This window comes from Labrus mixtus, chromosome 5, assembly GCF_963584025.1.
Source record: "Labrus mixtus chromosome 5, fLabMix1.1, whole genome shotgun sequence".
NCBI classification, from domain to species: Eukaryota; Metazoa; Chordata; class Actinopteri; order Labriformes; family Labridae; genus Labrus; species Labrus mixtus.
In genome coordinates, this window is record NC_083616.1 from 22,197,710 (window position 1) to 22,223,208 (window position 25,499).

The 25,499-nt window shown below is 40.3% G+C and overlaps 2 protein-coding genes across 4 annotated transcripts; both read right to left on the reverse strand.

Annotated features, from left to right (window-relative positions):
- Window positions 1-1,977: 1,977 nt before the first annotated feature.
- si:dkeyp-117b11.1 (B-cell linker protein) lies at window positions 1,978-11,453 on the reverse strand. The gene is made up of 19 exons (XM_061038582.1): window positions 11,280-11,453; window positions 8,437-8,462; window positions 8,316-8,344; window positions 8,164-8,195; window positions 6,919-7,015; window positions 6,582-6,649; window positions 6,421-6,472; window positions 6,177-6,281; window positions 5,550-5,578; window positions 4,747-4,783; window positions 4,543-4,621; window positions 4,337-4,367; window positions 4,107-4,143; window positions 3,885-3,990; window positions 3,663-3,700; window positions 3,476-3,519; window positions 3,324-3,392; window positions 2,727-2,885; window positions 1,978-2,586 (listed from the first exon to the last, which is right to left on the reverse strand). Exons 1-19 carry the CDS (start codon window positions 11,286-11,288, stop codon window positions 2,470-2,472), a joined length of 1,164 nt encoding a protein of 387 aa, XP_060894565.1. The 5' UTR covers window positions 11,289-11,453; the 3' UTR covers window positions 1,978-2,469.
- Window positions 11,454-13,047: 1,594 nt separating this feature from the next.
- plat (plasminogen activator, tissue) lies at window positions 13,048-24,965 on the reverse strand. Of its 3 annotated transcripts, none has more exons than XM_061038584.1 (15): window positions 24,815-24,965; window positions 19,659-19,763; window positions 18,843-18,885; window positions 18,379-18,513; window positions 17,464-17,574; window positions 16,345-16,519; window positions 15,858-15,949; window positions 15,589-15,763; window positions 15,411-15,496; window positions 15,245-15,307; window positions 14,940-15,144; window positions 14,712-14,848; window positions 14,301-14,441; window positions 13,967-14,115; window positions 13,048-13,851 (listed from the first exon to the last, which is right to left on the reverse strand). In XM_061038584.1, exons 2-15 carry the CDS (start codon window positions 19,719-19,721, stop codon window positions 13,684-13,686), a joined length of 1,743 nt encoding a protein of 580 aa, XP_060894567.1. In that variant the 5' UTR covers window positions 19,722-19,763; window positions 24,815-24,965; the 3' UTR covers window positions 13,048-13,683. The 3 variants fall into 3 exon arrangements, with proteins under 3 accessions (XP_060894567.1, XP_060894566.1, XP_060894569.1); XM_061038583.1 differs by having other exon boundaries at window positions 18,762-18,885; XM_061038586.1 differs by lacking the exon at window positions 18,379-18,513.
- Between the last annotated feature and the right edge of the window lie 534 nt (window positions 24,966-25,499).

Consider the following 25,499-nt stretch of genomic DNA (forward strand, 5'->3'; position numbering starts at 1 on the left):
TTCCTAAATATCTGCACTGAAATATAAAGTGATGACTTTGCTTAGGTGACCCATTGCAAGGTCTTTTTATTTTTTTATTTTTTTTAAATCAGAGCTGTCAATAAACGGTCGAATATGCGGTTTGTACCCCTCCGCCGCAGCCCCTTCCCCCTTCCTTTCCACCAACTTCGAAATCAGGGCTCGTGACGAGCGCCCCACCTTTGCATGATTTCTGCAAATCACATAGGCTCATCATATTAAAAAAAGTGTGTTTTTATGACGCACAGTTCTGTACCACAGGAAAAATGTTTGCATCGAAAACGTAATCCCGAAGAGCTACCTCGTTTCCATTTTCACGGGATCTAATTTATACCACTCTCATTCTCTCATCACCATGACAGTCATCTGTCTCACTATGCATGGTGAGCGCCAGGTTGTGCCCAATTGAAAAAGTTTATTTCTACTAGATAAACCACCTGGTCTCGTGCAATGATAAATGATAAATAGAAAAAAGAAGGAAAATATTATTTAAAAATCAGCGTTTGGCACATTTGGAAGTCATAATTTAGACCATAGCCTATATGTTTAGGGGTTGTCTGTAAAGTGCTTCATTTAAAAATCAATGAGAACCAATACAGTAGGCCTACTAATGGGAGTCAGGATTGCATACAGACAATATTGGAAAACCAAGCTGTTCCAAAAGAAATACAAATCCTGGTGCTGAATAGAAATGTATGATTGTCTAAAAAAAAAAATACACGGTGATCAAGTCAAAAAACAAAACACTGAAACCTCATGTTCACAAAAAAAAGATGCAAAATTGCCTTCTTTGAAGCTTCCATGATAGGACATGGAATCAAGGTGGCTCTTTGCCACCCACCTGCAGACGAGACAAAGTGCAGACTTCCAGCTGAGTGTCATATTCGCCTTCTGTTGTTCCCTCTTAAAGGATTCTGCAGTACCTGCTACAGAATTTTGGGCCAGGGGGCCTTGCCTATACTGGTGTCGCTGTACCACGGACATCCTGTGTCTGCTAATGCCGTCTACCATCTCTCTCTTCTCATTTCCTGTCTACTGCTCTACCTTAGAGACAAAAATCCCCCAAAACAATGTATCAGTGAACTATGACGAGCTGACATATTGTATATTCTCTCATTCTGCAGCAGAGCAACAAGATGTCATACACCGTCCTGCTAAATGACACTGGCACCAGGCAGTTATTCAGCACTCGTTTACATATCAAGCCCATGCAAATACAACAGTTATAGCTGACCGAGCCTCTGCAAGTCAGTCTCTATTTCATGACTTTCAGGAAACTAACAGCCATAACTAGAAGTTCCCTTTTTTTTAATTAAAGATTCAATTAACTTCAATTTACAGTTACAAAATCCACATCATTATCAAAATCTTAGCTCTGGAAAAAGAGCTGTTTTAAAATTTATTTGTACACCCTTGGAGAAAAATAATATAAAAGGTTTCTGCCATAGTTTGCAGACAGGCCAGGATTAATGGTTTGGCCACAGAGGAGGTGGTTCACTGTGGCAGGAAGCAGGTGTAACCATCAGCATCTGGTCAGTGGCCAGAGTAGGGCCAAAAACACACACACACACACACACACACACACACACACACACACACACACACACACACACACACACACACACACACACACACACACAAACATAGCTCCTGGTGTCCTCCTTAAAGCCACAAACCCTTCGCTAACCACACTGACCCTCACTGACGAGGATCCATCACAAGTAGAGGTTAGACTACAGGACTCTGACACCGCATCCTTGACATGTAAACAAACACACACACACACACACACACATAGATACGCACAAATGACCTTGCCTCAGGTCAACTGATCCTCAACAACAGTAATTAAAGGGACACTGCAGTAATGGAATGAAATATAAACAGAAAAGGCAGATTTTTTTTTTTTAGATTGGGTTTTGTATTGTACAGTATCTACAAAATCACACAGAAAAGACATTAGTTACAAGCAGTTTATTTTAATATTAAAGACAGCAAGCTTAAATAAACAACTAAAAAGATACACACCAAAACTGTAGTGGTGCCTCAACTTAGAGTCTGATGGAGACATTAATCTCAGCGGTTAATTAGACATGCCAATAATAACAGAAATGAGCAAGAAGCAAAAAGTGAGAGAGATCAGTTTCGGCTGCACATTGGAAGGCTTTTGTGACATAGTTTAATATTTAAAAAACATTCATGTGTAGGCCTACAGTGACTGTCAACAAAGCCCAGATCCACAGATCTTGTCATTATATAGCCTGGAGCAACTGTTTGTCACATTTAATTCCCAAGCTGTACAGCTGATTTCATATTGTTTTTTTGTGACCCACAGTAGATTGATAGTATTTCCAAGTGCAAAACGTTCCAATTGTGGATTCTAACCTCATTCGTCTGATAGAAATAAAACATGATAAAACATGTGGTAGTGTTACATGTGGTGGTGGAGATTTATGGGCGTGCAGGGTGGGTTAAGTACGTTGTGTGCTTGGCCTGGCTCTTGCTGTCTATCAGGAGCAGCTGGTTATTCTTGTGGTGGGAAATCATCTCCTCGAGGGTGACGAAAATCTGAGAGAGAAGAAAAGATTAAGGAAAAGCCAGAAGCCGTCTTATGAAGCTGCAACTCGTCCAAGATCCCGCTCTTTTCTTATTCCTCTCTCTCCACCCGGCTCCTCTCTAAACTAAATCTAAATCTCAAACTCCCTCACCTCTTCGTTCTTCTTGCCCTCTTTTCCAAGGGCAAAACCTTGTGTCTCCCCCAGGAAGCGGATGGGGATGTTGTACACCTTCTGCTGGTATAGGACAGCCAGGGTGTATGGCTGCCGGGCGCTCTGGGCTGAGCTGTGTCGGATGAGAAAGACGCCGTCCTGCATCGAGGAAAAAGAGAGGGAAAAAGTGTAAAACAGAGAAAGGATTATGTCTGACCATATTACACAGAGAATAGGACATTCAAAGCAGCGGAAAAGGAAGGTCTTGTGAGCTTTGAAAAAAGTCTGAAGCAGCAGGGAAGTACACGTCAAATTGGAGGATTGAGTACGGTTTAAGGGAATATAAGAAGGCTATTATTCAGAGAGAGTGTTGGAAAGGGAAACCCTGAAGGTGTCTGACTCAGATTTGGCTTTTACCCGTGAATGAGTGCCAGCGGAAACATGAACATAAACAATCAAAATGCAACTCCCTTGCCTCAAGCCTTTGTCATGTTTCCTTGGTTGAAAAGGAAACTCAACCACTGATGGTGGTATAAAAATACCACCTGCAAGAAGCGGAGTAGTTTAATACCATGAAATAAATATAGTTTGGTTTACCTTGTTAACTTTTTTTAAGAAGTCCTCAGCTTTCTTTCTGTTGCAGTCTCCAGCAAACCATTCTTTGGCCTTCAACGCAACAATATATTTGGACAACAGTTAGCAGATCCTCAATAACTTGTGACAATTTTCTGTGAAGATCAATACCGTACCTCATTCCCAGACTGTTTTGCTGCCCTTGCTGCGCCAAAGGAGACTGAAAACAAAGAGATGATGAGTGACTTGTTCAGTGATGGTTTAAGGAAATCTGTATCCTCCAATTGTTGGCTTGAATTCAACAAAGACTCCATCTATGCTCCAATTGATCACAGTTTTTCTTTTCAACAAACGTGAGCTTACCTACAGGCTTAATGTCAGCCATAGGAGGAGTTGGAGGGCTAAAGTGAAATCAGGAAAGGTAATGTTATGAACTGAATTTAGTAGTGATGCATGTATGTGCAGACAGGGTCAACTACAAAGACTGGCTGGAAATGAGATTAAATAGCTGCTGTACCATTTTTAATAGTCATTTCGTCAGTCTAACACACATCCTCCACCCTTTCTGTATTCTCCTCCTCTTACCTTGGTTTCACTTCCTTGAGGTTAGCAGGGAGAGGGGGCTTAACGCTGGGAGAAGGTGGAGGGAGTTTGGTGGGAAATGTGGCTCTCCTCGCCTCAACTGAAGAAGCTGCAGAGACAGGATATTTTCACTTCATCATCAAGGATAAAGTTGTGACTTGTAATGTGCTTTGTGATGAGATTTGATCAGTTTTTTTTAATGAGAAAAGAAGATGGGATTGTTACCTGTTTTTACCTCATTAAGGGAAGGCAATAATGAACTCTGAAACAGAGGAGGTTTAAATTACTGTGGTGTCATACTGACATGGTGAGATTCATTTTCTGTGTAGGAAATAGAATTAAAAAGTAAGTATGAATACATCTATTTCTAATCCAGTCCAAATCTTCCTTTAATAAAAGAGGACAGACATTAGCATAAGAAACTGATAAGCACCGAGCTGAATAGACTCACTCACAGACTGAGCTCTGGGAACTGGAGGCTTCATCCTGCAGACAGAATGCAGGTTTATTACCAGTTATTTAATGTGCACTGTCACACGCTATGCTCTCATATTTGCATTTGCGTGCAGAAAAGCAGATGTACAAAGCCACAGGTTAGTTCAGGTTAGTGAACATCACTGTGCTACTGTGTGCGCTTAAACACAGGTTTAGGTGCACTTACATAGGTATAGGAGAAGGAACAAGTGCTGTCTTTGGAGTCTGGGGCATCCTCATGGGTGCACGAGGGGCAGGAGAGCAAGCTGAAAGAAAGGAAATCACCTGGAGATGTAATATGGCTGCCTTTTACAAAACGTTAAAAGCTTACTTTAAGTACAAAAACTAATTATAAGAGCTTGTTCTTCGTGTGAAGTGTGATGCAACCCACCAGCTGTAGGCTCTAAATACACGTCATCATTATCCTCCTGAAATACAAAGTCATGAATATTATCAAACCATGGTAAATGCAATTATTATTATAGATATACCGTGCGAGACTGAAAGAATGGTTTTGTAGCAAAGCCACGTCATTGAGCTTCACATTGACGGCACTAGCACAGCTCCTCATGTTTCAAGCTATTCATATTTTTGTTGTTTATGTTTATGTGTGCTTTGTGTAGGACAATTGTGTTTTCTGCTGCTGCTGCTGCGATTTTGGCCAATATAAATGTATGACAGTCATAAATGATCAATTAGTCAAAATGTATTTTATCAGTCGAACTTTAAAGGGTTTATTTTATTTTTAGCAATCTGACAGCTGAAACTGTTTTGTAATGCTGACATGACCCAGCTGAAACTGCTTTGAAACAGTCAGATTGAAACCAGGAGTTAAAATAAATAAATAAAGAATGAAAACACAACCCTTTTAACTATGAGTTATTTCTAACAGAAATGTTTGCAGTCGCTTCAAACAGACACTCTTGGCCTGTGCCTCGTCGCTCCATCAAGTAGTTAATCTGTGGCTGGCAGTTTTGGATTGAAAGGCAGTTCTAATTAAAAGTCACGGCCTGTTCAGTATTCAAGCCACCATGATTATTATTTTTTTTTTTTATCTTATGCCACCTGTCTTGAATAACCCATAATTGGCCAGCGCTCTGGCATCAGTAACTCTTCCACCAATAAATCATAGCCTGTGAACCTGTTTAACAGAAGGGGAGAAAAGTGCAGTAAGCGAGCACGAGTTAAACTTGCCTGTTCTTCATTAGGATCCAGATACACGTCTGAAATGAAGACAGAAAATACTTGTGGTGATCTGTGTTGTTGTGGAGTCATATGGGTGTTTGGTGGTGAATGACACCAGAAAGTTTTACGTTAGTAGTTCAGTATGAGAAAGAGACATCAGGACATACAGAGAGCAACTCATGTGGTAACAGCTTGTAGTTCAGAGGCACCACACTGGGTGGCACTCTTTGTTTAAGTCATGCTGGTGTTTTGAAAGTCCATCTAAAGATGCGTATTGTAAATGAGCATATGATAAAAATGCTGTTATATGTGGCATCAGTTTACTTATACTTCAAACTTTACCCTACAATGAATCACTAGATAATCAAATAGCTGCATCTCCATTCAACTTCCCCTTACTACTCAGCTCTGCTTGTATTAATTGAGTCCAAACAAACTGCTGGGATGCTGGGAACAACAAATATTTTTGAACAGTGCACAAAGGGGTGGGGGGGGGGGGGGGGGGTGATTAAGATCTTCTGTGTTTTATCAATCACACCAGCTGTGCCATATCATCAAATTAAGACTTTTAGCTTCTTCTCTGTCAACAGTTCTTAAATTTTCATAATTCGTTTTTGGTTGAGGTAAACGCTGCACCTTCCTCGGTGTTGGATGCAGGGACAGGAGCAGGTGATGGGCGGACAGGTGGAGGAGGCATCATCTTCTTCCTCCCAGGCTTCTCAGTTCTGTCTATCTCCGGTGCTTGGAGACAGAATGATGGGAGAGTTATCAGATGAAAAACTTGTATTTAAATATATGAAGAGATCTGGGTTATAGAATACATGAACAATGTGGTGTTATTTTTTTTTTACAAATCAATACAGATGTAGTAAAGACTCACGTTTCTTGATTTTGGGATCAAAGTTGAACTGCTCAATACGCTGTTGAGGTTTCTGCATGGCAGAGAAGATGTCATTTAACTCAAATTCATCCTTTAACAGGTTATATTGTTGACAACAGACATCACAGAAACAGACTTTCAGGTGACTGAGCTGTTGTTACCAAAGGTTTTCCTGGTCTCGGTGGAGGAGCAGCCTGCCTCTGTGGGGCAGTAGGGTTGGACGTCGTGTCTGCAAAAATTTACATCAAGTTGCAGAGTTTTAGGGTAAGGGTTGGTTTTGAATTCCATCAGGTTTCTATGCTGACAAGTGCATTACAATAATGATAGGCAGGGGTGCCGCCTTGAGAAAAAAATGTTGTTAATGTAGGCCTAATGTAATGTTCAAATATTTTAGGGCCCCTGACGGTCATTGACCCTTAGAATTATAACCTTTCTCCCCCATACAGTGCCCTTGTTTTTTGGTAACCCTATCATCAGAAACGGATTCAGAGCTGGTACCTAGATATACGTCTTCTTCCACTGGTGTCTGTGGGACTTTGGCCTGGGGACGCTCACAGGGAGGCGCTTCATACATGTCACTTTCCTCCTCATCTTCCTGCCGTTAGAAAACAGAAAGTGAAATGACATTTACAGTTTTATCCATTAAACAAGCATTAAAGTTGAGCTTTCGTATGGAAGATTTTGTTAAATGAAACCAAAGCTAACAAGTCTATAGCCTCACAACAAACCTGAGATAGAAAAATAATTTAATTAATAATTTAATAATTTAATTTAATAATTTAATTTAATAATTTGGAGGCGCCTTACCCGCCTCCAATTCCCTTCAAAAACATATTCTTGCAAATACATTAAACAGGGATTAGTCAGACATAATCCTTTCAGTTATAAACTATATCTTAAATGTGGTTTCTTTTAAACCAAGATTCTCCATCTCTGTAAACCATAGCTGTAAACCCGCCACTTCATTAAATGGTATCAAAGGCTGTCATTTTGTTGAGGCTGCAGCACAGCGCCCCTTACTGGACATGTATAGATGGGCATAACAATAGACACCGTATTAGGACCCCTGTAGGTTCCTTCCTGTGGTAATTCCTTGCCGAACCAGCTCCTATTATAAGTGTTACTCACTGTAATTCAAGTATTTATTTAATGATTAATGAGAGTTTTTCTTAGTTTTATTTACCGGAGTTGTTTTTTGCTGTCAGCCTAACCTTCACGTGCCAAGTTAATCAGTCTTCCTAGGCAGGGTCACGTGGTTCAAATCTTTAAGTTCTCAGTTCATTTGAGATATTTTCTTAATTATTTCAATTTATCAATATTTGAAGCCCCTCTTAACTGAGTAGTATATGATTTTTATTGAATAATTAATAGATTGTTTTAAATATTCTGTAGCCTATTGTTTGAAAAAAAAAACGTTTTAACTTTTTTTTTAACTTTAAGGTCATTTTGCTCAACCGTGTATGTGTAACTGTTGAACGATTTCTGAAAAGTTTTCAGCCTTGTTTGTCCACCACTGTTACTGTAAAACTGGGAATTCAAGAACTTAATTTCACTGAATAAGGAAAAGACTTGAGCTGCACAAAAAGGTTTCCTGCACAAAAACAAGCAACAGAGCTTCTGGGAAAGGTGGCAAGAATATTGATTTAATGAGTCAGATACTATATCTCATTAGCACCTTTAATAGCCTAATTTAGCAGCAAAACTTTTAGAGGTAGCCTACAAATAAAGGAGCATGTGACTTACAAACTCATCCGGTGGCCACCCTGCATTGTCATCTGAAAAAAAAAAACACACACATCAAAAAAAGGTAAGGATAACCTGTTATTTGTTACTGTGATAAAGACAGGAGGGATCCAAATAGTTTTCCCTTTTTCCACAGTTTGATCAAGTCTCACCTGTCCTTCTGGGAGGAGCAGGAGGCCCGCTGTGTTTTGCAGAGAGAACAGAGGTAAGAACACATCACAAACACATCAAAAAGGAAAAGTGAGGCGCTTTTCGGAATGGCACAATACTCACTGGTTTTTAAATTTTCCGAAGAAGCTCTGAAAAACAAAAAAAAAGTTTTTGGAAAACTATTAAGAAATGTAACATCCATAGGATAAACTCAACTGCTTGCAGAGTAAGTAATGATTTATTTCGGTTATGCTTTAGCTTTGTCGTTACACTGAGTCATTAACTGTTTTGGGGCAAGGTCAACAGGATGCACAAGTAGGGCTTTTATTTCATACAAAAGATCATTTAGGACAGGAAAAGAAGTGCCTACGTTTTTTCTGCTACTTCTATAGCTAGTCATTTCTCTGATTAAAGCTCCCATGTTACCTTTAAAAGCAGTGTATTAACACAACAAATGCTATACAACATTATGAGTTGTGTGTGTTTACTTCTTTCACTTAGTATTTTTGGTAGTATTGCTTCTTCCGTCCCTGATTATTTGTTCACATACTCTTCTCTTTTAAGTTTAAAGAGAATTTCTCTTAAGTTAAGTGCAGAGTACACATTTTAACTTTGTAGTCATTATAATTGTATCATCCTGACTTTCATCTCTATAACTTTGGTTGCTGAAACTGTGCTTTGCACTCAAATCTGCTTTAAAGCGGAAATTAATCTGTACAATAGGGCAGCTTTGTGTTTGAGGTTGCCATGAGATAGAGGCTGAATGTCGATATCCTCCCTAAGCCCTGAGCCCTTACTGACTTTACTGACGTCACCTGGAAAGTGACTGAGTGCATGAGGCTGCGAGGGCTCCAATGGTTAAATACAAATGGGACAGCACTTTGCAACTTATCTGTAACCATGACTGCATGATTTCATGTAGCAAAAGCTTATTGTACGTTTTTTCACTTTACTCACTCACAGCCATGGCGCTTATAAAAAAAAAAGTTCTAGGCTACTCAAAATAGGCCTATAGGCTATATAACCTAGGCCTAAATGTCTTAGTTGTGGGAAAAAATAAAGGTTAATCTTATCTTATAAATATAACGGGACTAATATGCTCTCTGTCTCTCTTGTTTTTGTTTATAGACTTGCAAAGGAGTTCTGAATTAGCTGTAGTTCCCAAAGAAACTTTTTAGTAGACTGTAAATAGAGCGTTTCACCTTCCTGTTTTTTTTTCCGTCGCTACCTTTTTTCTGTTATCGTTGTTGTTATTGTTATGGGCTTCCCTGGGAAATCATATGTTTCACGTCACAGTGCTATATGCCCACTTACGGACAGGGTGCGTAAAGGACTCGTGAAGTCAGCGAGAGATCCCTCAAACACTTTTTTTAGATTTCGCGGTGGGACGGCACTACGCCCTCACACACTTTTACCGGGAATCGCTCACCAAAGTCAGTGAGTGTGCGAGGGTTGGACATCGAGATTGGGGCCCGTGATAAACACAAGCGTCAAGTGAAATCAGGAAGTTGAGCTTACAGTATCTCATGCAATCCCCACAGTGCCTAGCAACCGTAGAGGACGTGTTGATGTAAAGTGAATGATTACAGGATGGGGGGGTCAACCAGAGTGCTGAACTTCTACCTGCTGTGACTTCTCTCTGTTGGGGAAGTTTAGAAACAGCTGTACAGGAACTTTATTTGCTTATTATCATTTATCAAACTTAAACAGCCAAAATGAAAGTGATTGTTAATGCTGCAATTTCACATAAAATACCTTTCAGTGTATTCTGCCCTTATTATTTTTTATTATTTGTTTTCAAGTTAGACATACGGTATGGAGAACTTTATCTGCATAACATTGTTGTTCGGTGCTAGACAAAGTGAAGTTCAACATCTGTCACGTCAGGCCAGAGCAAAAAAAGAATCTGCCACAAGAGACAAAAACTTCATCAGAGAATATTATTTTCGCCAGACAAAAAGTAAATAAAGATATATGTGCGTGCTGTGGTATGAATGTTAACAGGAAGGGTAGAAAGAGGAAACTGTGCAAGCAGACATTTGGTAAATTCAGACATATTCTCACGGTGAAATCTCTGCGAGGACCTTTGAGAATTTAAGAACATTTGCAGTAGACGACAAAATTAAAACTGTTCATAAAGCAGCATTAAAAGTTAATGTAAAATGAGATGCTCTTCAAAAATTAGAGACACATGCTGTCCTATGAGGTAATTCTTTCCTCCCAAAATTTTCAGACTGACTTCAAAATCAGTCGCTGAGAGAATCATAGCACTTCCCAAAACTGCTGGATGGGCATGTTTACTGAAACTACACCGAAATGTAAAATAAGAACCTTGTTGAAATCCCACAAACTAAAAGTCAGTTTTTGCTGGCACATCATTTCATATCTAGAGAATATAAATCCTTAACATTTCAGATAATAAAAGCATATTCTAGTTCATCTTAATTAACACACGAGAAACTTCTGAAATCTTCAAAAATGTACAAAGAATAAAGTCCACACCTGGAATATCACCTACAGGAACTGTGGTCCAGTTTTTTTTTTTAAATCCTGCATGTTTGATTAAAGTCAAACATGTTTGTCTTCAGTCAGCTAATTCACACGTTTCAAGTTTAATTATTTTCCAAAAACAATAAATAAAAGAAAGTGTTTGACCTTTCAGAAAACGTTATTCTAGATAAGTGCACATTACTGATGCCTATCGGTGTATTGACTTTAGATTATGTGCACACACACGTTATCTGTTTTTTTTTTCCTGTTTGTCGTCACACTCCCACACAGTCACAACTCTGTAGCTGATGTCATGTCTTTCATCCCATTCTGAAGAAATAGAACCGAAAACAGGTTTACAAAGGATTCAGTAATTACAGCAGTAAAACTCTGCCGTCAACAGCACCAGCTCGCTTCCTTCTCACTCACACACAGCTTGAAACCCAAAATCAGACTCAAATGAAACAGCACCTTACCATTGTCATGGTTCCAGGTCAAGTCTAGCAGCCCAAGTCATGAGGACATGTATCTGTTTCGGTTCTTGGATGCAAATGCCTGGTTTGAAGATTGAATGTGAGCAATACAAAGAGAGTGTGAAGAGCAGCTCTAACTGATCTCATTTGCATTTCCTGTCTATGTCAGTCAGACAGCCTCACCTACTATTTGTGTACCTGCCTTTAAGTGAGCCGCTGCAGACACTGCCCATTTCAGACATGGCTCCAAATGTCCCCACTGCTGGCTGCCTATGGACGTTAAACCAAATGAATTTAATTCATTTGGTTTCAACCAGTCAATAAAGCATTTTTGTATTCTATCTGCAATCTAAATGGAAATTAATTATTAACTTTTCATGCACAAATATCCCTTCCATACGTTGCCTATGTTAAAAAATATTTTAAAAGGGCACCAGGCACATGCCCAAAGTATCCGTATGATTGCTTTTAGAAGCCCCTAGAGAGGACTTTGTTACTTTGTTGAATCCCCTCCGATGAGGGTTTCTGTAGGACACCTGAGGAGTTGTCGCCCCTGAAAAAGCATCTCACATTGTTCTTTTTAAAGTTTCTCCGCTTTAGTGTCTTGGTGGATATTTTTACTCTAATAAAAGGTCAATTTAAAAGGCAAGTTATTGCATTTTCTTCCCAGGAGGGTCCCAATAGAGGGGGCTGTGTCACATTTTCTCCACGAGAGAGGCTCACAGAGGGCAACTTATCACACTTTGTATTAAGATCTCATAAAGGACGCTTTGTCAAATAGTTGATCAAAATTGCACCCTACAGGGCAGTGAGGGTACTGTATCGTTTCTTTTCCACAAAAAGGACACATTATAGGTCAAATTATTGCATTTTTGCTGAAAGGGGACCTTATTAAGGGCTGATGATTTTATCCATTAAAAGGGCAAACTATCACACATATAATCACAAATAACCTTGTAGAAATAATCTATCTTCTTCTTGATGGTCTGGTTTTGATTTTGTTGCTCGTATCTATCATTTTATTTATCTTTATTTAACCCGGTTGGTCCCATTGAAATTAAGAACCTAAGGGAGGCCGGGCCAAGACAGTCAGCAGGAAAAATAAATAAAGTTACAGACAAAGAGACAAAGTACACAATGAGATAACATGAGCCTTATTATCCTTTGGCTTTGTTAGTGTAATATTTGTATAAGTATAAATAACATGACAAGGTTAAAAAGCTTGACACATAAAATATTTATTTATAGTATTATTTATTGACAGAGAAGTTTTTTGCAATATCCGGTTACAATGACAATAAATTATTTAACTACAGTACAAACAGTACAAAAGTATTTCCTATAAAACAGCCTAAAAAAACATAAATAAAAAAGTGAAACATCTTCAACTCAGTCATAGAAAAATTAGTTAAGTAGATCAGCTTTGCAGTCAATTAGCAGTTTATTGTTCAACAGAGAAGATTAAACTCCCCTCAGTCATTTTTAATATATAATTATTATACAGGTATGTACATGATGGGCTCAACCCAGGAGTTTGTTGTAGACATGCTTTTGAAGTTTGGTTTAAAAATAGTGAGAACAAGTAAAGAGTTTGCATCTTCTTCCATATTGAAGCTTGAAGAACCGGTCACAGGTTTGTTGAATGGAGTGAGTATCTGAAGTTTCTTGCTTCCACCTTCTTCCTGTCTACAAGAAACTAAGTAAGCTAAATGAGTTAAAACTTCTCAATTAAGCAGAATCTGAACCAGCAGATTAGTCGTTTTTTGGGGGGGGGGGGGGTTCTGATCCCATCAACCCACTAAAGAAGGCTAACTTTTTGTGTTAAACTGGTTACACCAAATAAGCCTTTAATCTCGAAGACAAAGATTTTAAAATGTGCCTACATTCCTATGTGATGTACTCTACTGTGCAAAGTAATTGCTTACGTTGGATTAAAAGTGCTACTGACCTGAAGTCTACCTCTGTGATTTCTTCGTGTAAACCAGCATAGAGCTAGACATAAGGGCTGAATAATAATGCTTTCTCATTGTCCTCAATAACTTCCTATGATGTGTAACTGAGAAAACACATCAACTCTTTTTATACACCAAAAGAAATCAACGATTATGATAAAGATCAAGAGCTTGTCCTGTGTTTCTGTCAATGTGCTATCACTTTTAGGAGAGTAAAGAACAGAAAACAAGAAACAACACTGAGCCTGAAAACTCAGGTTTGAGGTCTGCATTTCTGTAGGAGTCATCCGGCGCCATTAAAAACCTCCATCACTTTGGATTTAGCTCTGAACACAGAGTCCTACGGTTCTATCTGCTTATCATCCGGATGATAAACATATCAACATTTACTCTTTAACCCACTGGGGTTGTGGGTATGGTCATCTAACACGGTCTTCTTTGCGGTCTCTCTGACTTTAGACAGGGTTTGCTTTCATCTTCTTGTTGATCCAGTCGATGAAATTGGTGACACGGGTATAGACCCCTGGCTTGTCCCTCTGCCCGCATCCATCACCCCAGCTGATCACACCCATCAGAGTCATCTTGTTATTGTTACGACACACGAGTGGGCCACCAGAGTCCCCCTGTGATTTAGGTTCAAGAAGCAAAATGGACAGAGACAGGAAAAAAAAAAAAGTTCAAATTAGAGTAATGTCATGAGCATAGATTTAAGGAGGAATTTTGTGAAATATTTCTCACCTTGCAGGCATCGTCCCTGTTTCGGGTGTCACCTGCACACAGCATGTTGGAGGTAATTGTTCGTCCAGACAGAACCTCCGGGATGCAGCGCTCCTTGGGCCACAGACGAACGTAACCTCTCTTCACACGCTCCGAGTACTCTGCTGAAACTGTGGAGAGAGTGGATTCAGGATCTCATGATCAAATAGATATCAATTGAAGGTTTATGGAAAAGCTAACACTGCCCTCTGCTGGTCATTCAAGTAACACCAGTTTACTTGATAGAGACACAAATCCAAAAAGGCAGTCATGAGAACGCACACAGTACTACGACTAGGCGGCATGTTTTTCTTACATTCAGAGTCTTTTCCGTATCCGGAGATCTCACACTCGGTCCAGTCGGGCAGCACCAGCCCACGTTCAGGCAAACATGCAGGAAGAACCTCCGGAGAATTCATAGCACAGATGCCAATGTCCGTCTGAAGCTTCAAAAGAGCTGCAAGTGGAAAGTGACCAGTGGAAAGTCAGGGTAATGTGGGTGAAGACAGAGAGGTTTTGGGTTTTAACAAGCCTTTGCTGCCCTCTTAATGTTCCATATCATCACCCCTGGGGGATAAGTGGCTGTTTGAAGAGTCTCATTTAACTTTGGGTTAGTGTGCCAAAACAATTGCCGCCAGTTTGCCAAAACCATTTATCCAAATAGTGATGGTCCTAGTTTTCTGAAAATGTCACATTTGATTATTTTTCTCTCGAGATGTCTACTCACCAATGTCGTTGTCAAATGTTTCATGGTCAAATTTCTCATGGATCCAGTACTTCTCCACCTTGAAAATCTGCTCGCCACTGGAATTCTGTTTCCGGAACGTTCTTCCCAAAATCACTTCCAGTTTGTCTGCTTTGACACTGAACAAAGAGAAGGGGATATTTGCATGTTGCGCTCCAAACAGGTAAAAAAATGATGTAAGTTGTGTGTGCTTATGTGAAGAATTCCTACCTGTCCTCAAAGCAGTGTGCAGCAGACAGCACCCAACAGGAGTCAATGAGGACTCCTCCACATCGGTGGAAGTGTTTTTTGAGACGGGGCTGGTAGGCGTTAATGGCCGCTTGCCACGGCTGCTCTGTGATGTCGCTAGCTCTGCCACCGAACATACGGAACGCCGGGTGATTGAGGCTGTTGTCCAAACGCTGACCACAAGTTGCTGCAGAGAGGACAGTTAAATATGAGTACAATGACAACGCACAACATTCATTATGAGAAATGGACCATGGATGATTTTGGTGGATATGAAGATGTCACACCTCCGTTATTGTTAGTTGTCGGGGCACGAGGACCAACAGTGGTGGCGACTGATGGACGTGTCACTGGAAAACAGAGGTTGAAGGTTTTAGTTCCTTGAACTGGGAAAATCTCACTTCTTTGATTCCCCATTGCTGCTTAATTAAACCATCATAATGAGGGACTCACAGCACTTCGGTATGTCACACAGCTCCCAGGTCAGCTGCATATTCTTGTAGGTATGACACCATGGAACTACATCACCATCTGGATTCCTGTTGGTTAAAAGAAAGAATGAGATATTGTAGATCTTTTTTTGTACGTAAGTGTATTTAATTAATAATCTTGTGTTGGCTGGCATCTCTACCTGCAGAAGTTGTGGCTGCCCAGCCCCTGCTTCAGTGCCTCAGATTTCCAAGCATTGTTAAGTTTGCGCTTTAAAGCAGGAGAGTCCCACGGCAGACAGCGAGAGCCGCTCTTAGTGACAGATGTCGTTCCTCTGTATGACTGACCGGAGCCCTGCGCGCATTCTCGGTTCTTTTCTGCTCCCAAACACAAAGAGAAGCCAAGTGTTAAAGAAAATGTTTCGTTTGCGCCCTGGTATTTCAGATTATTGGCATTTGTCAAGAGCTGTACCTTCAGGACATTTGGGCAAAGAACAGGCCTCCCAGGTGATCTGAGTGCCTTTATAGATGTAACACCAAGGAGTGTTGTCCGTGTCAGGATTCCTGTAAAGCGGGGGGGGAGAAAGGAATCTGAGTCATCATATTTGTGCTAAAAAAAAAAAGAGCAATAAACAAAATATTTTGTCATCGTTCAACTCTCATCTCTCAGTCCACCTGTACCTATAGGGCCTACTTTCTCTCAATATTATCTTGATCAAATATTTGCCTATTTGGTATTGGTGGCCTGTTTCAGTTCCTTAACCAGTAGCTGACCTCAGCCTCTATGATACAGTATGGTTTACCTGCCTTGTCTGTATGTTGTGCTTTTGATAATCTGAGCCCTTTCATATAAGTTGAATAGTTAGTGAATAGTTATTATAATTTGACCAGTATTTCCCTGGTTAAAGATGACTATTAGCAGTTCATTCCTTCAAAAGCAGTATGCCTTGGTCACCCACCTGCAGAAGTTGTGATTACCCAGTCCCAGACTGGCGGCATCATTTTTCCTCGCCGTGAACCTCCTTCCTCTCAGAGCAGTGGAGTTCCAGTTAATGCACTCTGATCTTGAACGGCTGCTACTCCATGTGCCGCGGTAGCCTTCACCCTTTCCCGCGATGCACTTCTCATTGGTGTCTGTTGGAAAAAGGGACAAAGTTGAACTGAATATAGAGCCGCTCATTTATATAAGGCTGACATCACTCCAATAACTGGCCTAATTTATTTATTGTGACACAATTAAACTTATTTATTGGTTCTGGAAAATCTTAAGCCACTCAAATGTTTGGACGAAAATGAAAACATTGTTATTTCTTATATAAGTCATTAAACTTACAACTTGTGTTCTAATGGCATTTTTAGTATTTTCTCCAGTTAGCAGTGTTAAATAATGATCGTGAACACAATCAGATTTATTGAGTCTGGCAATGTGAACTCATTACTCTGTCACTGAAATCAGTTAAATGTGACCGCTGGTGTTTGTATTATTATCCCACTGAGAGGGCGGAGTGTCCCTAAAGCCTCAAAAAGTCACCCGCAGAAACAAAAACATTTATGTCCCAGAATGTCTTTCCATGGTTTATGATCGTTCTCTTCTCTCCAAACCGCAGGGCCCATGACCATGACACCTTCTGTTTGAGTCACACAGTCAGACTGTGAATTTATCTGGAGTCATTAACAGTTTCACAGAACGATTTAATCAGTATTGTGTCACCGACCATGGTGATTTGGACTCAATTAAACTGGGTTTTTTTGTTGCTTTTAAAGTAAAAAAAATAATAAAAATAATAGTCAATACAGAAGGATGACAAAAGGTCTCTCGAGGCAGCACAGAAAAACAGAATTACAGTTTAAAGTTGAGCTAGAAGTCACTTCATTGATCAGTTGATGAACCAAGAATAAATGATCAACCATTCCTACATTTAATCAGTCAATCCCTTCTTAGTTATATACTGTATCGCCTAATCATAAAACATCTCAGATCACTTAACAGAGGGAAGCTTTAGAATCTTTTTTCACATTTTGCTATTTTATGACATTTTACGGCCTTGATTAAAAGTAAGTCTTTGTCGAGTACTTACTGATCTCACACTGAGCCCCACTGAAGCCTGGAGGACACTGGCAGATGTAGTCTGACGTGTAAACGGCTTCTTTACAGGTTCCTCCGTTATAGCACTGGGACACGTAGCAGTCTGGAGGGGAGGACAGGGAGCCTGTTAGTCAGTCATGCATCATACAGTTTCTCGGTAAATCAACCATTTCAACGATCCAAACACGATTGATTAGACATCTTGCGCACACAGCCAATTACACTGTGGGTTTGGTCTAGTGTGTCATATATGACATACTAGAAACATGAGAAGTATACAAATGTCAGTGTCCATGGCTCATCCTGACTCTTTTCTTACACGCCGAGGCTTTCTGTCTACAGCAGAACTGGTTTTCTTCCATCTCCAGTGTGGTTTCTCATTTATTATTTCAACATTTCCTAAAGGCTAGCGTTAAGAACAACAGCAGCCAGCTCGCTCCCGGTGCTCTGAGCTCACAGGCGGCGCAGTTTAGCAGACCGAAAATGTGGTTGCAATTTGTCAGAGGGAGGGGCAAGTCATGTCTCACAGAATCCGTCAGTGGGGGTGAAGTGCGCACGACGGCTGCCCTGGCATGAGTATTTCAAACAATCTCAGACTAAACTACGCCCACTTAGAAACACAGAAAACCCAGCAGCTCTTCATTTGGATGCACTGAAATAACAGGGATTTGGACACATGACTGAGGTAAGCCCACAAAGAAAATAATCATGAGGTTGCAGCAGTACGTTAGAGGTCAAATAAAGACAGAGAGGTCAGTAAGGGCACACGACGACTGACACAGAAATTAACAAACAGAAGATTACAGTCTGTTAATTGCAGGCAAAATAAGTATACAGCCAATTCACATATGTGTGTGTGTGTGTGTGTGTGTGTGTGTGTTTGTGTTTGCATCCATGTCACACTCACTGATAACGGGCACAATATGACAATGCTCTCGCCCTCTCAATGCACAACGACAATACTCCACACGCTGTCCACTCCATCGCAGCCAAGTGTCCCCAGAATTACGCACAGCGGACGTCTCACTATCAACACATTGTGCTGAAAAACACACACGCAAACAAGACACAAAAACACACACAAACAGTAAGTACACAGCCAAGGCGCACAGAAAAACGTGATCACCGTGACATGTAAAAGAGGTTACAAACGTGAAGGTGCAAAGAGGGGACACGAACATGCGAATGACGACAGTGAATTTACAGACTGTGATGAAGATGGTGGAGGTGGTGGTGAGGGTGAGGGTGGTGTTATTGTGAAAAAACAAACAGGAGTGTGATGGAGCTCACAGGAGGTGTCAGGGGAAGATGAAGACTTCAGGACATGAATAATCAAAAGCGTCCGTCTAGCAGGCTGCCTGTCAGGCTCACCTCTGTAAAAACGAGTCCCTCTCTTAGTGCGGAGCAGCTCCACCTGAAACAGAAAACATACGATTAAAACACAGAGCAGTGGTGCATGGGGACTGGCTGCATGGCTGTGGTTTCCAACTCAGGCAGACAAGAGCGATCATTTAATTCCTTCAAGATACTGTGAAAGTAAACTGGGAGAAAGTCGTTATGCAGTGACTTATATATCACTTATATAAAGTCAAGTTCAGTCACTGTTCAGCAGCTGACTCTCGAGGCTCTGACATTGAAGTTTAAAGGTGCACTATGTAGATTTGGTAGTGAAATTTGAAAGTTGGAGAACTGAAACAATTCGATGCTATATTTTTCTGAACTAAATAAAAAAAATTTATTCAAAGGAAAAAATGGGTTTGGAGCTAAAAAAAGCTACCAGGAGAGTTACGCTTTCACTGATGTGGTCCCAACACCATAACATCTCGCGAAGCATTTCATCTTCAAACAGTGTTCCAGGGACCACATTTTTCCTCTGAGGACAGTTTGTGTATAGAGTTATGAACACATACCACAGAATCTGTACATTTCTCCAACTTTCACATGTCTCTACCAAAACTCCATAGTGCACCTTTAAGGCATTACCGAGGAGGTATTTTCAAAGCAGACTGCACCTAAATCCTTTAAATTTCCATTATAAAAAACAGAAATGCATTAATATGACTCCGTGTTTGCTCAGAGAGATTATAGACCCCAAGAGAATTTTTGTGTGTAAAGATAAGCCTTTGTCAAGTGTGCTTTGGATTTGTAGTTAATGGGCTCTACTGCCAAGAAACATGTAGTACTCACATTGTTTGCTAGGCTGCAGCAGAGAGTAGACAGGAACATTAATAGTACCAGTGTTGTTGCCATGGTTACTCAAGTGGTTTTCAACTCAAGTGGTCTTTAAGTTTTCTGGAATACAAAGAGAATAAAAATACATATTAGCAACCCTTTAGCATTTAGACCATTTAACAAGCTAACACAGTACAGATGAACTTATTTCAGAAGTGAATATCTGGGGTTAACTGGGCAGGGCTTTCTTTGTTGTACGTCTTCATGTGTCAATATTTTTCTTGAATTTGTCAAAAATACAGAGAAAACAATCGCAGGAACATTTTCAACCCAATTCACATTTCCCTGTCTCCAGTGCGTCTATGTCCAGCTTCCTTCCTGCATCTACAGTATGCTGCTGAGGAAGACCCCCAGAGAGGAAAGGCTGGGTAAGGTGGGGTGTATGTCGGAAACTGGAGTTCATTTCTAGTTCCTTGAAGTTCAGTTGACTTCTTGACTCAGACAGGAAGTTATATCAGCCTGTGCAGGACACTCTGATAGGATGCGCAGTTTATTCCTTGTTTGCTGTATTTAAATTAATTTCCTCTTTATCATAAATCATCTACAACTTCCCGAAAGGGAACAAACAGGAAGCAGATTAGCTTCACTTTCTGCTCAAAATGAGACTTGAACTGTCTTATCAAACGGCTCAGTCAGGGCAATCCTGGAGGGATAAAAAAGCAGCATATACAGCAGAAAGTTTCTGCACCGGCATTCCTTCTCTAACAGAGCAGAGCAGCAGCTGTGGAAGGATGAAGTGACTCGGGACTTGAAAGGGAAGGAGAAGGGAAAGCCCGTAGTGAGACAAAAAAACAAAAAAAACAAAGTTGTATTTCCCTTTTATACTTCAGGAAAAGATTTTTGATATGTTCCTCTTCTCTGTTTTCAAGTAGTCACACGATGAAGAACAGAACTGTAAAGAAGAGCTGCTCTCCAGTGAAATGTGAGCTAACGTGAGTCATAGAGAAGGAGGGGTGATTGAAAGATGAAGTGGTGAGGAATTTGAAAAATAAGGTCCAACACGACAAAAACATGACCCAATTATGAGAAACAGATTGTGTTAAAAAATAACTTTGGGGAACTTCTTCAGACACGCTAAGACCCAGACATAAAGCAGGAACCGTGTGCATACATGCCTGCACGTTCTTTTAGATCCACTGACTCACCTTCTGTGGCTGACTGAGCTAATAGGAGACAGCACCCTGATTTTATATATCAGTGAAAACACAGCCACCCACATACATACTCTCACACACACACACAAAGTGCTCAGGAACGTGGAGCTAATAAACACCCCATACATACAAAGATTTACTGTTCTTTCTGCTCATTGTTCAGCAGAACAAAGAGTCCCCCTCAGGATCTGACTTTTCAAACACACATGCATTCACACACTCACCATGAGAAGGACGACAGGTCTCATGAAAACTTTCCTTGTGTCTCGGACAAATAAAATACTCCGTTGACCTGCGCTTTTACCCCCCCCCGAGCTGAGCCTCTCTGGCAGAGCGACAACAACACACCAGTTTTCTTTTTGTTTCCTTTGTGCAGCTGTTCAGCTCTGTTCAGTCACCCCACTCTCCACCGTGTCAGCTGAAAACATGTGTTTCCTGCTATAGTACAGCCAGCATGCATTGCGGAAACGTGAGTTCATATCAACACAGACGAGCGTGCAAGCTAACAGGGACATGTACACACCAGATATGAAAAATATGTGTATCCCACCCTTTTTAAAGTCTGCAGAGGAGAGGCCCTGCGTGGGCGACTTCAACAGTATTCCTTCAGTGTTACCAGAGTTTTAGCTGATTTTGTGTTTCTGTGTTACAACAGTTTTTGCATCTGAAAAGTGTTTTTTAAAGGTTACAGTTTAAAAAAAAGTTTTTTAGTTCCTTTAGTTTTATGTGCTGCATAAGTAAACTCCTGGAAGTTATTGAATCTTGAAATCTCAAGCCCAAAACTGCTTTTTATTTTACTTCCATTTATTCAACTCTCTGCATCGCTTGGGCAACCAATGTGTCACCTGTCTTTTCTCAAGATTAGTCATTTGAGAATTCAGTAACATTTGATCCAAATTCAAATCGGCCCTGACCATTTCTCCAACAAAATGTATGCAAAAAAAGATGGAGGAGACAAATACAGTATAACTATAACAGCTCATTTGTAGCACGATTAAGCAAACACATCCAAAATCTGTAGGTTTTATGTGTAACTCTCAACATTTCTGAACATTATGAACTGAAAACCGGTAAATGAAAAAAGGCAATTTTAAGGAAAAAAATGCAACAACAAAAATGAAACACTAAAATGTTTGAATTCTTCTGAAGTCAAACCTTGTTATGATCCTCTCTAACTGGGGTCAAAACTTTGAATTTCAGTTGTTCACAGGAGAATTATGACCTTTTAACGTTTGCCCTAATGTTACCGTGATCACCGTAACAACCCATTAGGAATAGTAACAATCAAAAAGTATATCCATCTTTGCGCATATGGACAAAATCCATGAATATGTTGAGTAAAAGCTATACACAATAAGCGGCTCATGTTCAAGCCTCTCTCCGGGTACTGACAGGGTTAAGGCATTTGTCTGTTCCACCCACATCACTTTATACATGAAACATGTACGACCATGTTTGCAGCCCGAGGAGTGTGTGGTTCCCCTAGTAGGTCAAATATGAATGGAAGAAATGAAAACCTCTCCGAGCAGCAGCAGCAGCAGCACCAGACTGTGAGTCAGCAGCAGCTTCGGATGCACCACTTTGGTAAAACTAACATGCAACAGATGATAAAGCAGACAAACATAAATAATCACGCAAGATTCTCACTTCCTATTCCGGCACATTTGCAGCATGTATAAAAGGAAGTGCCGGTCTATAGCCTTGACCACAGTCTTTGTCACAGGGCCATTAGCAGACTTGTGTAATGATGACAGCGTGCTGAGGTTGTAATGTTCGGAGGTGAGACATTTTTATCTTTCAGTTACAAGGCCCAAATTTCAAAGTCTTAAACGTGAGAGAGGTTCAACTGTGTGCAGGGAGCATAGTTGCATCCAGCTGTGAGGTTCAAACTTTGCACGGCTTAACTCTCCTCTGTTCAAAAGTCAGAAATGATTTAGAGTGTGGACTCCTTACTCTAGCAGCAGGAGGAAGTGTCAGAGGAAACATCTCCGCAGCAGGCACTGCAGCGCTTTTAGAGTTTAATTTTACTGGCACTGATTTCAGTTTCCCAACAATATTTCTTAGAGAGCTCAACATTAGTGGGATGGATTGTAATCACTTTTCTTAGTCTTGTCATGACAGGCTGGCAGCTTTAAGGATTCCTGTAAATCTGATTTTTTTTAAACTTTTTTAAACCTGCACTAAACCTTTACAATAGCTGCACTTGAGGCGTTGTTCTTACAGTTAAGAGATTTGCACGTGTGCATGGTATGTTTGCTGATGATGCTTTTTGGCATGCAATGTCATGTCGGTAAGCTTCTTAGCAGGCATTATTCATTCGGGGAGTTTTCAGTCCAGCTTCAGTAAACCAGCTGTGATCCATCCCTGTAAAGTCCCCAAAGAACAGTGAGCGCCTTTGTTGCATTATTTCTCCCCTGCTTTGTGCACAACATGAGGCCTTGAACTCCTTATCAGGAAGAAACATGAACCCAGAGCAGCAAACGGGCAGGTGTTGACATTAGACATGAGCATAAACTGGAGCATGTAACAGCTACGTGGAAGGCGATGAAGGGACGGGGAGAACAGAGAGAAAGAGGGGGGGGGAAAGACGGAGAGATGAAATAAAATCCCAGCGGTCAGCAGAAAGAGAGTGAGTAGTCCTGAGTCATCCCGGCTTCCAGCCCCGGACTGCACGGGACAGAAGAAGGCTTTCATGGGACTTGAACCCGCTATCAATGCCTTTTAATGAAGATATAGCTCTGAAATGTAGTCAGAGAGGAAGCAGGTTTTTTTTGTCCAGATTCTAGTGTTAGATTATTGTCTCTTCATCCTCCTCTGTGTTTCCCACAAAGCGATCCAGCCCTATCCTCTGTCTGACCTACTCTTAATTTACAGCTTTGCGGTCTCATGAGTCACAAACATAAGTCTGAGGCACAAACGCAGCTGACCGTACTGCCAGTAATGCAGATAATGGGCCTTAACTACTTTCTCCCAACATGAACTGCACAGAGTATCAGTGTGATGGAGAATACAGTATCGGCGCTGACGAATGCCAAAGAGGGAATTCAGCAGAAGCAAAAATCCAGCTCATTAGCGTGATAAGAGTCTGTATATGCTGTAGAGGATTCTGTGTAGTATCATAGATAAGAAACACACATGAAGCCCAGCAGCGGAGCACAATATCTTCACGTTCTTGAAACATTCATAACATTAAGTGACCTTGACAGCACAAGTTAATGATTCACTTCATGAAAAATGTTGGATATGTGATGCTGTAAAGGAAAGTTATACAGTATTCTCGTGGATTCAAATTTTGGATGTGGAGGAAAACGGGTAAAGAAGAAGTTGCTTGAATAGAAGTCAGCGTGGAAAAGTGTTTAAGAGGCAAATGTATGAACAAGCAGAGGGTTATATTAAGTTTCATCCTCCAAACAGTTCACACAAAACCAGAATGAACCTTATCAACCATGTCAAGCGTAATGTTGGATCCCCAATAAAGTACTGTTTCGCAGGCTACTCTAGCTTTAAGCTTACATTAGTATTTTTTGTAATTAAATATGAATACGATTAAAGTTGTTTTATTTAATTTAAGGTCAAATAAGACATTGAAACTGTCAGATTAAAATAAAATATCATTCTACTGTAGGATTTCATATTATATTGACTATTAATCCACCATACAAATAGTTGTCATCAGTTGTCAAAATTGTCATCTTAAAAACAGTTGCAGATAAAGAAAAAGTTTAAATCATGTGCAAATGAGAAATAAAAAAATGTTTTTCGATGAAACATTAAATGATAACAATGCAAAATGTTTAAAACTTCATCCACAACTTTACATCACCTGATAACGAAGTTAAAATGGCACGATTCAAAAAGACTATCATCAGTACTGAAGTTGTAAGTTTAGCACAAAACAACTTGATGCATTTCGAATGTGTAAATATCGCGAGAGCTTCTAAGCAGAGAAACACTTACCAGGCTTAATCTCTTTTGGGTCGCTTACTTCTCAGTGTCTTTGTAGAAGAAGTTTGAGTAGAGGATTTTCTCTCTTGCTTGGACTGAGCTGGATGTCTCCCTGCTTCCAGCTTTTATCGCAGCGCTCCGGTCCTGCCGGTGTGTGAGGAGAGGGGGAGGGCCGCCGCTGCTGTGACCTCAGCGGGAGAGCGAGGCTGTCCGGCCGGATGATGATGCAGCCTGCGGGGCGGGGCGGGGTCGACACACGGAGGAAAATCACGCACTCCCTTCATCAGAAAAGATGCAACCTCGATAGTATTATTAGGAAATTTCTCAATCATTTCCTCCTTTTTAATCTTTTTTGAAAAGTGAAAAAAATAACATTGTTGCCAGTTATTTACAATTCTGATTTTTAAAGTTTATTAAAAGTTTATTCAACTCTTTTGAAATGTTCTGTCTTATCGGAACATAAATCACTCCACTAAACAAACTTAATGAAACATTCTCATTTTGTGTTTAAATAGATTTTTTTTGTGTATTGAGCCTTTACTTTATACACCTTTGTGAAAAGTTTTTTCAAAGTGTTTATTACACAATTCAATTTGTGTAACGCATGCTGTTATATTATAAGATGAGCAGTATTGATCCACAACAACAAAATATAGGCCTATATAATAATCAAGCACCAAAAAGAAATTCTAAACTG